At 45.1% G+C, this 13,237-nt stretch overlaps 1 protein-coding gene across 1 annotated transcript; it reads left to right on the top strand.

Moving 5' to 3' along the window:
- On the top strand, positions 7,635-13,237 carry LOC8080830 (auxin response factor 2). The gene is given in 12 exon segments (XM_021455164.1): positions 7,635-8,399; positions 8,402-8,677; positions 8,756-8,840; positions 9,235-9,325; positions 9,402-9,566; positions 10,216-10,335; positions 10,439-10,511; positions 11,590-11,749; positions 11,835-11,924; positions 12,012-12,658; positions 12,735-12,855; positions 12,930-13,237. Coding segments are annotated over 11 exon segments (2,136 nt in total). The 5' UTR covers positions 7,635-8,036; the 3' UTR covers positions 12,801-12,855; positions 12,930-13,237.

Below are 13,237 nucleotides of genomic sequence, written 5' to 3'. Positions count from 1 at the left end.
CAAGTGTTTGGCTATAAGCCAAGTGATTAGAGTCAAGTTATATAGTAAGTTGTTTTATATTTGTCTCTAAAACACCTTCTCATTCCTATTTCTTCTCACAACACTTGTTATTTGGGCCCACCACTACCTATACATCCGTGCCCAGCTTAGTGCTTACATAAGAGCCAAACTATCATCTCTCTTCTCCACATCAACATTAGCTTGACTATAAGCCCATTATTGTACCTGCTTTAAAGATACTGATGTTTATGGCTCTTGATTGAGGCCATGGAGCCTCTTTTTGCTGTTTTATGTTCGCCATGAATGGTGGGACGTTGGACGTCTAGATTTCTACTGGGCCGGCCTGGCAAGGTTCGTTAGATCCGCTGTTACGGACGAAATGAAGGATCCAGTGCGCTGCTTCTAGTACTACTCGGCAATTCGGCCCAACCTTTTGTTCGTATAAATTTCGGCCCATCAAAGAACGTGTGTTTTACAATATAGAAGCTCACCACTGAAAACGAGATTTTTTTTTTTTTTTGGGAAACTGAAAACGAGATTCCATTACAATCCAATTAGAACGCGCTTATATCAAAAAAAAAAAGAAAAAGAAAAAAGAAACCAAAACAGAGAGAAGATAGATCAGGCGAAATGCGGATTTGTGAGCCGAACCAAAGCCGGGGCCACTACGCTTGCCCGCGTGCTGCCATTTATGTACGTGTCATATGTATGTCCGGCCTCGACGAAACGGATCGCGTGAAACTTGTACCATACGAGGAGAGAACGGATATGTACATGGAAGCTAGCCACCTAGGGGTAGCACGGACACGCGAGCTTTACATCAGTACGGAGTACGTACTCGGTACTGTCCTAGTACAACACTCTACTGCTTCGAAACTCGCGTGATCTTTTGACTGACGCAGTCACGCACGCTGAATACCTGCCAGCGAAAGCCAGAATTATTCGATCGGGGGCTGTTTGGTGAAATTTTTTACAAAATTGCTACTGTAGCACCGGTCCTGGCCCTCGGGGAGGGGCAGCCCTTCCAGGCCCCCGGCACCGGCAGCGTATGAGGCCCTCCCAGGACAGCAGCGTATGCTATATAAAAAATTTACGCAATTTGGTAAAATCATTTTCAATCTAGTAAAACCATATGCATTAAATAACTTGATCAGCCTTAAATTTAAAGATTAGCTAAAAACTATAACAAATTATGATATAAAGAAAAGAAATACAAATAATTTGAAATAATAGCTATAAAAAGAGACTTACAACAAGTTGGGATGAAAAAATAGCAAAAGAAATGATGAAATATTGAAATATGTTATTTATGGGATAAAAAAATAAAAATAAAGACACATAAGGTGTCATGGGATACAACAAGAGGAGATAAAAAAAATAGAAAAAAACTAATCCATACTTAAATTTTAAAGTTACAAGAAGAATAGAAAATTAAAATGTCATTGTACATAGCTATTGATAAGTGATAATGAAACAATGCCGAAGTTATATTACATTTATTTATTATTTCATTTCATGATGTGTCTCATGGGAAAGAATAACTTGGGATAAATAAAACTAGCAAGTAAAGGACAAAACATATTATATTAGTTATTAATGTCGAGAGGGGATAAAAGATCAGAAATTTAAAACTATTCGCAGGTGAGGTTTTACGGGACACAACAAGATGGGTTAAATATAAAAACTAAAGAAAGAAATATATTATATACAGTTAAATTTAAATGGTGCAAAAATAGAGAATAAAGAAATGCAAAACGGAAAATGAAAACAAAAATTGCAGCCACAGCGGTTTGAACTAGCGACCTCTTGGTTAAAGAGCAAAATTCTTATCATTGGGCTAGCAAGCCATTTAAAACTTGAATGTTGCAAATTATTAGATGTAGATTGATACATTGTTAATTAAGTAGAAGGCTTAGGCCTTGTTTAGCTCCTAAAAAAATTTTGTAAAATTTTTTAGATTTTCCGTCACATCGAATCTTTAGACGTATGCATGGAGTATTAAATATAGACGAAAATAAAAACTAATTGCACAGTTTGGTCGGAATTGACGAGACGAATCTTTTGAGCATAGTTAGTCAATGATTGAACAATATTTATTAAATACAAACGAAAATGCTATAGTGTCGCCTGACATACCCCGTGGGTCCGCCCCTGTTCCAGGATGACATACACTGGTACTCGGCCCAGTATAGGCCAGATGAATCCCCTTGGTCACGCATGATGCATCCGTGTCTGCACGAGTCACGCGGCTGCTCCATTTCCTTTGATGCTTGGACTGTTCGACTTCCTCACGACGAGTCACACGAATGCAGCCAGCGTCTTTGGCTGCATGTGCGACGTGGCAGTGTGCTCGTTCTCGATGACCGACGCAAACGTGCCAAGGCTCAAGTGTTGCACGACTGCAGCCTGCACGTCCAGGATTCTAGGTTTTCAAATCACAAATATAAGTCTATTCTCTACGAAGATCTCACACAGCCACACAGGGTCCTGATCATGGATCTCTGGAGATCCGCTCGAACACTCATCCGCAGAACCCCATAGCTAGGTGGGCATCTCGACGGCAATATATTTCAGTTCTAGCAGAGCAGACAGGCAGCAGCAACAAGGTTTAATATAATGTGAAGTCTCTGTCCAATGAATCTATGATCTATAATGATGTTCAGCCACCCGCATAATGCTATTCTACTATATGAAATTACAGTTAATAATTGTTTTTCCAATTTTTAAAAGTATCACGTAATCGAGAAAGTAAGCTTTTGACGATTGTTGGATGAGATTTATATTGATACCATCACCAATGACTTCGCATCGAGAAATATTAGAAATTTTTTTTGAAGTAATTTAATATATATACAAATTATTTCATATGAATGTTACTTTTTTATTTAGTATGTGTGTATATATTAAAAATCTATAGTGTTAGTAGTAATTTCGTTGTATTTAATAATTATTGTTTAAACATGAAATAATTAAGTTAAAATTCAAAAATTCGTCTCGTAATATAATTAATTATTTTTTATCTATATTTAGCGCTCCCGTATATCCTCTCTGTCATATGGCTCCTCCTTGCGTCTCGTGCTAGACAGATGCTAGAAGTAAAAATGTCTCAGTGCTTCGTAATATTAGGGCTGATATGGCTCGTAACAGCTTAATGAGCAGCTTTTTTAGCTAAACATTTTTTTCCAAAAACAATTTTATGGGTGAAATATGTAGCTAATCAAATGCAAACGACGACGCAACACAGCACGAGCAGCAGAGCAGGAGCAGAGCGCTCGTCGTCAGTCGTCACAGCCGCGACAAGGCGCGCGTGGGCGCGGCCCCGCCGGCACCACCCCGTGCTCCGTCCGTAGTCCATCCACTGCTCTGCTCTGCCCTGCCCTGCCCTGCCCCCGCTCGCGCGCGCTGCTGAAAAAGGCAGAGCGGCTTCTCCCACGACTTGTCACCGCTGCTATGCGGGCAGCTTGTGATGTCTCGCTGCCCGCCGCAAAGACAATGGCTTCTACTGGTAAAAAGCTTAAAAAGCTCTTCCCGTCGGACGCAAGCCAACGATGCCTTGACTGTTCAAGCGCGTACTTTTGGAGCAGCTGGCGCGAGCACCGAGCAGCGGACAACGTGCGGACTGTGAAGAGTACCCAGGCGGCCGGGCCAGATTCACAACCCGCTGTGCGGCTGCGCTTGACGACCTTTGTGAGTACACTGTAGGTAGTAGGCCCGGTCCTTGGATTCTCTGCGCCATCGATGTCCATCAAGCCGGGCGAGGTGAACCACATGCTGACATGCATGCAGGTGCCAAAGCGTAAAGGGGTTTCGCGCATCGACGATTGGGCTTGGCGCTTGCGCAATATGGGGCAATGCGCATGGACGGTGTGTGTCCAGTCCAGGGAACGGGAACAGGGGCGTGGCCGTGGCGGGCACCGGGCAGCCGCCAGCCGGGGGGCCGAAGCAGCAAAGCGCTAGGGGCAACGGGCCAACGGGCAACGACGGCTTCTTACCCCGAAACAGCATCTCTGAGCCACGCCCGATAAAAGCGAGGGGAAAGTGAGGTGGACGTAACATAGGCCTTGTTTACTTCTCAAAAATTTCCAAGATTCTCCGTCACATCAAATCTTTGGTAGCATGCATGGAGCATTAAATAAAGATAAAAATAAAAACTAATTACACAGTTTACCTGAAATTTATGAGATGAATCTTTTGAACCTAGTTACTCCATGATTGGACAATGTTTGTCAAATAAAAACGAAAGTGCTACAGTAGACAAAAAAACCAAAATTTTGCCAACTAAACAAGGCCACTGTGTACATTGCTGCAGTGCCGTCGGAGGGGGTGGGGGACCCTTTCCTTCCCTTTTTACTCCTCGACTCGTGTGGTGGTGTGGTCTCGTGCATTCTGATCGCTCTCGCTCGCTGCCCCACGGCCATCATGTCCCGGACCATCACGGTCGCGGCGCCCGTGCGAGGCCCGCCCGGCACAGGCAGCCTGGGCGTACAGCGTGCGTACGTAACGTACGCGTGCACAGTGGCGGTAGTGGCGCATGCATGTGGCAGCAGTTGGCACGGCAATAGCGCAGCGCCGGTCCTATCTGGCGAGTTCGTCGCGACGGGTTCTCTAGTCTATAATAGAAAAAAGTCCAAATAACACCTTAAACTAACATTTGGTTCAATTAGTCTATTTAAAATTAAACATGTTTGATAATTATCAAGATCGAGAAACAATGTAGATTAAAAAATAATATATTTGTACTTATAGAACTAATATGATTATCTTAAAAAAGAACAGAACTCCATCATACTCATTGTTTTTTATATAAATATACTTTTTTGGGCATTTCTTGATGTAAAATCATCAAGGATGGTATTGAGATCAATCGTGTCTAAGATATTTCTTTCGATAGTGAACATAGACAAAAATTGAACAAGAGCACGATCTTATAATAGAAAATGCAAAACTGAATTAATTAATCAAATTAACAAGAACCTGATTGGTGATTGCCTAAAGCCCCTAAACGCAACGACAGGTGTTGACGTGTGTTGGCGGCGGCCGCTCGGCTGATCGGCTCGTGTGGCCTCGTCCTGCGCTGCCTTCTGGAACAAAAGCCAATGACTTAGCCCTTAACTTATACGTATACTAGAATATACACACATAGGATTAGGCCCCCAAGCTGCTAGGGCCCATGGCCTGCGCACCTGCTGCCCCTCCCCTAGGGCCGGCACTGCAATAGCGTGGCCCTGCCTGTGCGGCTAGTTTTGCTGCCTTGCTCGACCGGCCTCGCCACGCCGGGCTCTTCTACTACGTTCGCAGCGAGCCAGTCAGCCAGCAACGGACGACACGGCCATCAAGTTTGGCAGCCGGCAGCGTGCGGTGCAGCAGCTGCTGCGTCAACAGTCTACGAGGCGTGCCGAGCCATCAATAATGTCCAGTCGGCCTTACGATTACGAGTACTGTACTCGACAAAGAAGCCTGGCTCGCATTGCCAGCCCTGCGGCCCTCTTGTTTGGCCGTTCTCCGAAGCGTATCTTGAGCTCATGGTAACTAGTAATCATGGTGTCATGATGAGAAGAAGGCCCGTTCTGGAAGACGCTGGCACTAAAATGATAAATAAACCCATCGAGTGTACGAACAGTTGGAGATCGATGTGGCCTGTGGGCCCGGCCTATCAACAGTGATCGTGCACAGGAGCGTTAGTACTACGAGCTGTTGATTCCATGATTTTCCCCAACAAATCAAGGCCTTGTTTAGTTCTCAGAAAATTTTGCAAATTTTTTCAGGTTCCCTATCACATCGAATCTTTAGACGCATGCATGAAGTATTAAATATAGACGAAAATAAAAACTAATTACACAGTTTGGTCGAAATTGACGAGACGAATCTTTTGAGTCTAATTAGTCCATGATTGAACAATATTTGTCAAATACAAACGAAAGTGCTGCAGTGTCGATTTTACAAAAAATTTTGTAACTAAACAAGGCCCAAATAGTAAATTCTACTTTAAGTCGTGACAAGGCCTTCATGGCCAGGGACAAGCACAAGCAGACAAAGAACCATCTTCAGGAGTGCACCCGCACGCACTGCATGCGCAATGCCCCCCCTGATTTTATGAGGCCGGGTGCCCGGGTCAAATCGCACAATGGCAGCATTTGCCTCGCATCATTAGCGTACCATTCCAACACTACACCTGCAAAACAGAGCGGTGTTTGTAGCATGGACCATGGACCGGGCCAACTCATGGATCGGATCGGATCGGATCGGTGGCGCGCGCTAGGCCAGGGTAACATGGCGTGCGCCGAGGGCCGTTAACCGGAGCGGAGCAGGGTCCCTCTCGGAACAGCTCAACCAACTGCATGTGTCCTGCAACAGAAAAAAGCGGCCCCTCGCCCTCGGTAGCGCACACATCTAGCCCATCGAGGGTGGGGGAGCCGAGCAGGCAGCAGCATACTCAGATGGCTACAGGGAGTTCGACGGCAATGTCAATGTGGGCGCGGCCAGGCCCAGGCCAGCCGGGGTCCGGCGGTGCTGGTACCGCACCATCGCCCGTTCGGCGATCCAGGGCGTACTGTGCCGGTGCCCGATGTGTCCCCCCCCCCCCCCCCCCCCTCGAGTTTGTCACCATCGGTGAGGGACAAGCGAGAATTATGCTGCTTGGCAACGCTGAACGGCGGTGGGCGTCAAATGGACTCATCGGTATCAAAACGTACAAATGCATGATCCGCCGTACCACATTTTTTACCATGGCCTTGTTTAGTTCCGAAAAAATTTCGGATTTCGCTACCGTAGCACTTTCGTTTTTATTTGACAAATATTGTCTAATCATATACTAGCTAGGATCAAAAAATTCGTCTCGCGATTTACAGAAAAACTGTGTAATTAGTTTTTGTTTTCGTTTATATTTAATGCTTCATGCATGTGCCGCAAGATTCGATGTGACAGAAAATCTTGAAAACTTTTTGGATTTCGGGGTGAACTGAACAAGGCCCATGTCACGAAATCGGAAAACCATGAAAAACTTGGATATGCGATCCAACCATCCAAAATCAGAGTGACAGAAAAGTGTCCCTTTGAATCCTAAAAACAAAAAATATATAGGCCTTGTTTAGTTCATCCCTAAATCTAAAAAGTTTTCAAAATTCCCCGTCACATCGAATCTTGCGGCAGATACATGAAGCATTAAATATAGACGAAAATAAAAACTAATTACACAGTTTGTCTGTAAATCACGAGACGAATATTTTGATCTTAGTTAGTTCATAATTGAATAATATTTGCAAAAAAAAAACAAAAGTGCTACAGTAGCGAAATGTGAATTTTTTTTTGGAAATAAACAAGGCCATAGGCAGTGAGTGACGGACTTGAAAGGAGAGACTGGTCTGTGTTAAAAAAAATTTTGGAAGTGTGAGCAGGGAGCAATGGTGGCAGCCATGCCAGGCACAAGAGCGTCAGTCCGTCGTTTGGCTCTCTTCATCACTCCCCCACCTCTGCCGCTGCACTGCGCAGCGGCACCCGGCACTCGCGCCTGCGCTGTCCACCACCACTGCCCTGTGCCTTCCCCCACCTCGCCGGCCACTTCCTCCGCTACAGCTACAGTATTTATTCGAGACCCATGCCTCTGCCCTGCGTGCGCCGGTGGGCGAGAAGAGGAGAGAGGCAGAGGCAGTCAGCCGGCCAAGAAGTGTCAAACAAAACCACTGCGGCTTTTTATCCGCCACCAGCGGCAAGAGCGGGCAATATTTCAAAGGCCGTAGCCCCGTAGGCCTGCCTCCCGTCTGCGCCCTACTCGCTCGCCTACTCCTCCCCTCCCCACCACACCACTTCCCTTCCCCGCCCCGCCTACAAGCAAGCCACCCCAGCCATTCATGGCCATCACCACCATGTGTCGCCACTCCACCTCCACCTCCACCTCCCACCCACTCCTCTCCCCGCGCCATTAAACCCGCTCGCTCGCTCCTCACTCGCTTCCGCAGCTCCACCCGTCGCCCGCACCGGCGCTTTGCTGCCGTCGTCTGCTCCTTCCGTGGAGCCAGCTGCTGCGGCCGACCGGGGCCATGGCGGGCATTGACCTCAACACCGTGGAGGAGGAGGACGAGGAGGAGGCGGAGGCGGAGGCGCCGCCTGTGGCCGCCAGGGCCGGTGGTGGCGCCGTGTGTCTGGAGCTGTGGCACGCGTGCGCGGGCCCCGTCGCGCCGCTGCCGCGCAAGGGCAGCGCCGTCGTGTACCTGCCGCAGGGCCACCTCGAGCACATCGGCGGCGACGCTGACGCGGCGGGAGCAGCGGTGCCGCCACACGTGCTCTGCCGCGTCGTCGACGTCACCCTCCACGTGAGTTCCTGCGCGCGCGGGGCCTGGGCGGCGGGGCGCCTGTACCGTGCCTGCGAGCGCAATGTGCTCGAGCTATTGACTGACAGGAGAAAACCTGTCTTGTTCCGTGCGTGCAGGCGGACGGCGCCACCGACGAGGTGTACGCGCGGGTGTCGCTGCTGCCCGAGGACGAGGAGGCGGAGAGGCGGGCGCGGGCGCGGGTTCGGGAGGACGAGGACGCGGATCGCGACGGCGAGGACGGGGCCGCCATGAAGCCGCTCGCACGGACGCCGCACATGTTCTGCAAGACGCTCACGGCCTCTGACACCAGCACGCACGGCGGCTTCTCCGTGCCGCGCCGCGCCGCCGAGGACTGCTTCCCGCCGCTGGTACGGCCAGTAGCACTGAAAGAGGGTGGTGGTTTGGAGGTTACTTGGGTTACTGACTCTGTTTGGTGCGGGGTGCAGGACTACAGCCAGCAGAGGCCGTCTCAGGAGCTCGTGGCCAAGGATCTACACGGCACGGAGTGGAAGTTCCGACATATCTACCGAGGTTGTACATTGTGCTTCGTTGTTAGGATTCTATCAGCAGACATGGGCTCCATTTTCGTAGCATGTTTATTTAGGCTTAAGTACCGGATGAGACTCAGTTTAGAAGGAGGGCTTGGGTTGTGTTCATTTGAGAGTCTGCATTTTCAGTAATAATAATTGACCAAATGTTCGCTTTAGTGTCCAAATAATGGGGGTTATTGTATTTACATTCAGTCCATAAATTTGAGCAAATTTCTGAAAATAAATATCTCGAAGCTAATCTAAGTGGTCAGGAAAATCAACTGATACATAACTTGCAAACACTGAAACAGATGCTAGTGATTGTATGAATAAAATAGGATGGATGCTATTGGATTTTGAAAAACCATAGTTTCTGATAGGCCTGCTTGTTACAGGCCAGCCACGAAGGCATCTCTTAACCACTGGATGGAGTGCATTTGTTAATAAGAAGAAGCTTGTTTCTGGCGATGCAGTTCTGTTCCTTCGGTAGGTGTTTAGCTCATTGTCATTATAAAGAACATAGTGTACCTTCTCTTCTGTATACACTTTCATCCTTTACCAGAGGTGAAGATGGAGTGCTTCGACTGGGAGTGCGCCGAGCAGCCCAGCTAAAAATTGTAACTCCTATTCCTGCACTGCATAACCAGTGCTCAAGCCAGACCACTCTGGGAAATGTTGCACAAGCTGTGGCCACGAGGACTGTTTTCCACATTTACTACAATCCCAGGTAATGAAAGTACTTTTCTGGTTGTTTTGTCAATTATCTAGATGTCTAGACAAGCTCAGATTCACATGATGCAACTATAGCTGCGATACAGCATCTGCTATGCATGCAATTTGTGGATCCTTATAGTAGGAAAGTACTAAATCCTACTGTTGTTCCTTAGTGGCTTGCTCAAAAGCCATTTACTAGAGACCAAAATATATTGTCTTACTTATACTCAGTCAATACTTAACTTATGAGCAAATCCAGTGCTACCTGTTTTCTGAGTAGAACAGTCCAATTTTATATTGTGACTGCTGTTGTGCTATGGTTGATTAACAAAATAAAAAATTGATCCCTTTTGTTTCACCACCTTGGCCTGTTGCATTATCTTGTGTCTTCATACTTGCAAATTATGCGGTCGACATGCCATTTAGATTTCATGGTTGTTTTTTTTAAAAAAATTAATGTTTCAAATGACCTACTGATGCCAAATTATATTTACAAGTAACTATGTCGTCTTCTGTGCTACTTCTTTTTTAGTACCATGATTAAATTTGTGACTAGTTAGAAGTGCAAACAAAATTTTAGATATGTATTTTCCTTCTAATGTCTCCCCTTGTTGGAGGAGTCTGATGCCTTCCTGTGTATAACAAATTACTTGAATTCACAGGTTAAGTCAATCTGAATTCATTGTACCCTATTGGAAGTTCACCAGAAGCTTGAATCAACCAATTTCTGTTGGAATGAGATGCAGAATGCGATATGAAAGTGACGATGCTTCTGAAAGAAGGTTACGGTGGTGCAATGACCATTTTTGTTGTTTTCTGACAGATTTCCCATGCACTCTGGTCTTTCTATTTCACTCATTCTGGTGTGTTCATTTTTTTTTTCAGGTGCACTGGGATAATAATTGGAAGCAGAGAAGCTGAGCCTATTTGGTATGGTTCAAAATGGAAATGCTTGGTGGTATGTTCTCTTCTCCTGATTTGTACATAAGACGGATGCCAATATTAGTATTAATTGTACATGTATTTTTAAGAACATGATTGCAAGAAGAACCATTGTCTATATCTAGTAGTTCGTTATTGGCATCCTTCCTGGCCTGACCTTTCTTAAGAACATGATTCCAAGTAGACCGAATTTATATGTGTACTACCTCCGTTCCAAAAAATAAGTTACATTAGTTTTATAATAAGTCAAATTTCTCCATCTTTGACCAACTATAAATAAAAATGTACCAAAAAACATCAAATCAGTTTTGTTAAATTCTCCATGGAATGTCTTGATAGTGCATTTATTTGAACTATGTTAATATGTTTTCCTAAATATTTGATCAAAATGAGAGTAGTTTGACTTAAAAAGCTGAAATGGTTTTCGAGAATTTTTTTTTTAAAGCTAAAGGGACCTATAATTTGAAAGGCAGGGAGTAGTAATTTTGAAGAAACAAATATATTGCTGTACACTAGGAGGCTACTACTAATGCTTGACATGATCAATGCAATTTATGTTTTTTTTCTTTGGTTATTGTGCTACTAATCAAGTTATATTCATTTAGCTCGTCTGAAACTAAACTTCAATTATTTCTTTGCGCTTGAAGAACTTCATGCCTGCTTGTAGTTGCAATTCATGATTCTAATAGTTCGAGTCAAATAGTCACTGTTTTTTTCAGAAAAAGAGGTTTCCCCTGCTTTACTGATCATAAAGAGTAACAGAGCGTTTACAGCATATCTGTATAGGCGTGCCCACCAGTCAATTAGTCACTATAAGTATAGAATGGGAGTTATAGCATCTAAAAGCTAAGCTAATGTCCTTAGCCAAAATTTTCGTATGTGATTTTTGAATCCTGCAGTCTTGCTTTCATACTTTGTCACTTAACTTCCAGGATACTTGTCTGATGTAAAGTTTAAAGCTGTATTTTACATGCCATTGTGGGTCAGACTTCAGTTTGAGTTTGAGCCTTGATGGGAAATTCTTATCCTTCTGTTCCCTTCTGAAATCTTGTTCCAGGCTGCCATATGTTGTTGACTGATGATCATCTTGACAGGTTAGATGGGATGATGGTATAGAGTGCCATTGGCCCAATAGGGTATCTCCTTGGGAGATTGAGGTCACAGGATCAGTTTCAGGATCTCATATGTGCGCTCCCAATTCAAAACGTCTGAAACCATGCCTCCCTCAAGTTAATCCGGAGATTGTGCTTCCAAGTAGGTAGTTTTACAAGTGAAAGGAGAACCATTAGTCAAGGTTTATGTGCCCTGCTGAATTTGTCCTCTTTTGCTATTTTGGCAGATGGAAGCGTTTCTTCAGATTTTGCGGGATCTGTCAGATTCCACAAGGTCTTGCAAGGTCAAGAATTGTTGGGTTTGAAAACCCATGACGGTACTGCTATTTCTGCTTTTCAGGCAACTGAAGCAAGTAATTTGCAGTACAGTGATGAACGTAGTAACATGAGTAACAATATCTTAGGGATCCCAAGGCTCGGTGTTAGATCTCCAAATGGAATCCCTGGATTTCCCTACCATTGCTCAGGCTTTGGGGAATCTCAAAGATTCCAAAAGGTCTTGCAAGGTCAAGAAGTGTTTCGTCCTTTCCGAGGAGGATGTTTGGCTGATGGCCATATAAGAACTGCTGGCATGTATCAACCTAAATGGCCTGCACCACAAGGGTGTGATTTTCCACAGCCAGCAAAACCGGTACTTGTGTTGCAAGCATCCTCCCCATCATCTGTGCTGATGTTTCCACAAACTGGTTCTAAGATAACTCCATTGGAATATGAGTACAGCTGCCTGGATAAGGATGAGGATGGTAGATTTGATAGGACTGTCCCTACTCAAGATATGGGAAGAAACAATCAAACATTATCTCTTTGGCCTCATCTTGTTTCCGGCGAAGCAATAGAAGAATGTACTGGAACTGAGAATATGCACTCTTCTGTCAGTGGTGCAGAGCATGAATCAAACAATGAGAGTACAGTTGAAAATGGCTGCAAAATCTTTGGTATCTCATTGGCTGAAAAGATCCGATCATGTGATGAAGCAGACTCTTGTAGTGCAAAACGTAATTCTGGGCTCCAGCCTTCGAGGTCACAAATACTAGGCAGCTGTTGGGCCACTGTAAGTGCATTGTAGTACTTTCTTCTTTTGACACTGTCTTGGTGTGATTGCTCATTGACTGATGAAAGTTTTGCAGGTTCATGAGCACAGATCTGTTGTTGGCAGGGTGGTTGATGTCTCTGCAACGGATATGATGATCTGATCCATATGGCGTTCTTGTAGACGATGCAGAAATGACAACCGACTGCAACTTTCATGTTAGTGACACTCATGGACGTTAGAAGTTTATAAAACCTTACGCTCTGAGGCTTCTTAACCATAACTTTTGCAGGGCCTGAACCACATCCTGGATGAAAGATAGCTAAAAGGTGACCAGATGATTCTTGGAACACGGATGTTTGACAAATTTGTAATGTTCTTTTGGGCTTTGAATATCTTATTATTTTAAGCTTCCTAGTAATCAGCACTTGTATCTTAAGGTGCGCGTTATCGCAAGTTCTTTTAGAGGGCTTGTTTGGATTAGCACCATTTCCCAATTACTCGTCGCATTGTTTTTTTTGCCCCCGGTAAACAAGCCCGTTTCTTTCCCGTGATGTTTAATTGGCAGATTGGCTCCAGTCTTGTTGGTACCATTTGTTG

The sequence above is a fragment of the Sorghum bicolor genome, chromosome 3, assembly GCF_000003195.3.
Source record: "Sorghum bicolor cultivar BTx623 chromosome 3, Sorghum_bicolor_NCBIv3, whole genome shotgun sequence".
In the NCBI taxonomy this organism is placed as follows: domain Eukaryota; kingdom Viridiplantae; phylum Streptophyta; class Magnoliopsida; order Poales; family Poaceae; genus Sorghum; species Sorghum bicolor.
The sequence above is the reverse complement of the archived record's forward strand: the minus strand, read 5'-3'. Positions and strand labels throughout refer to the sequence as shown.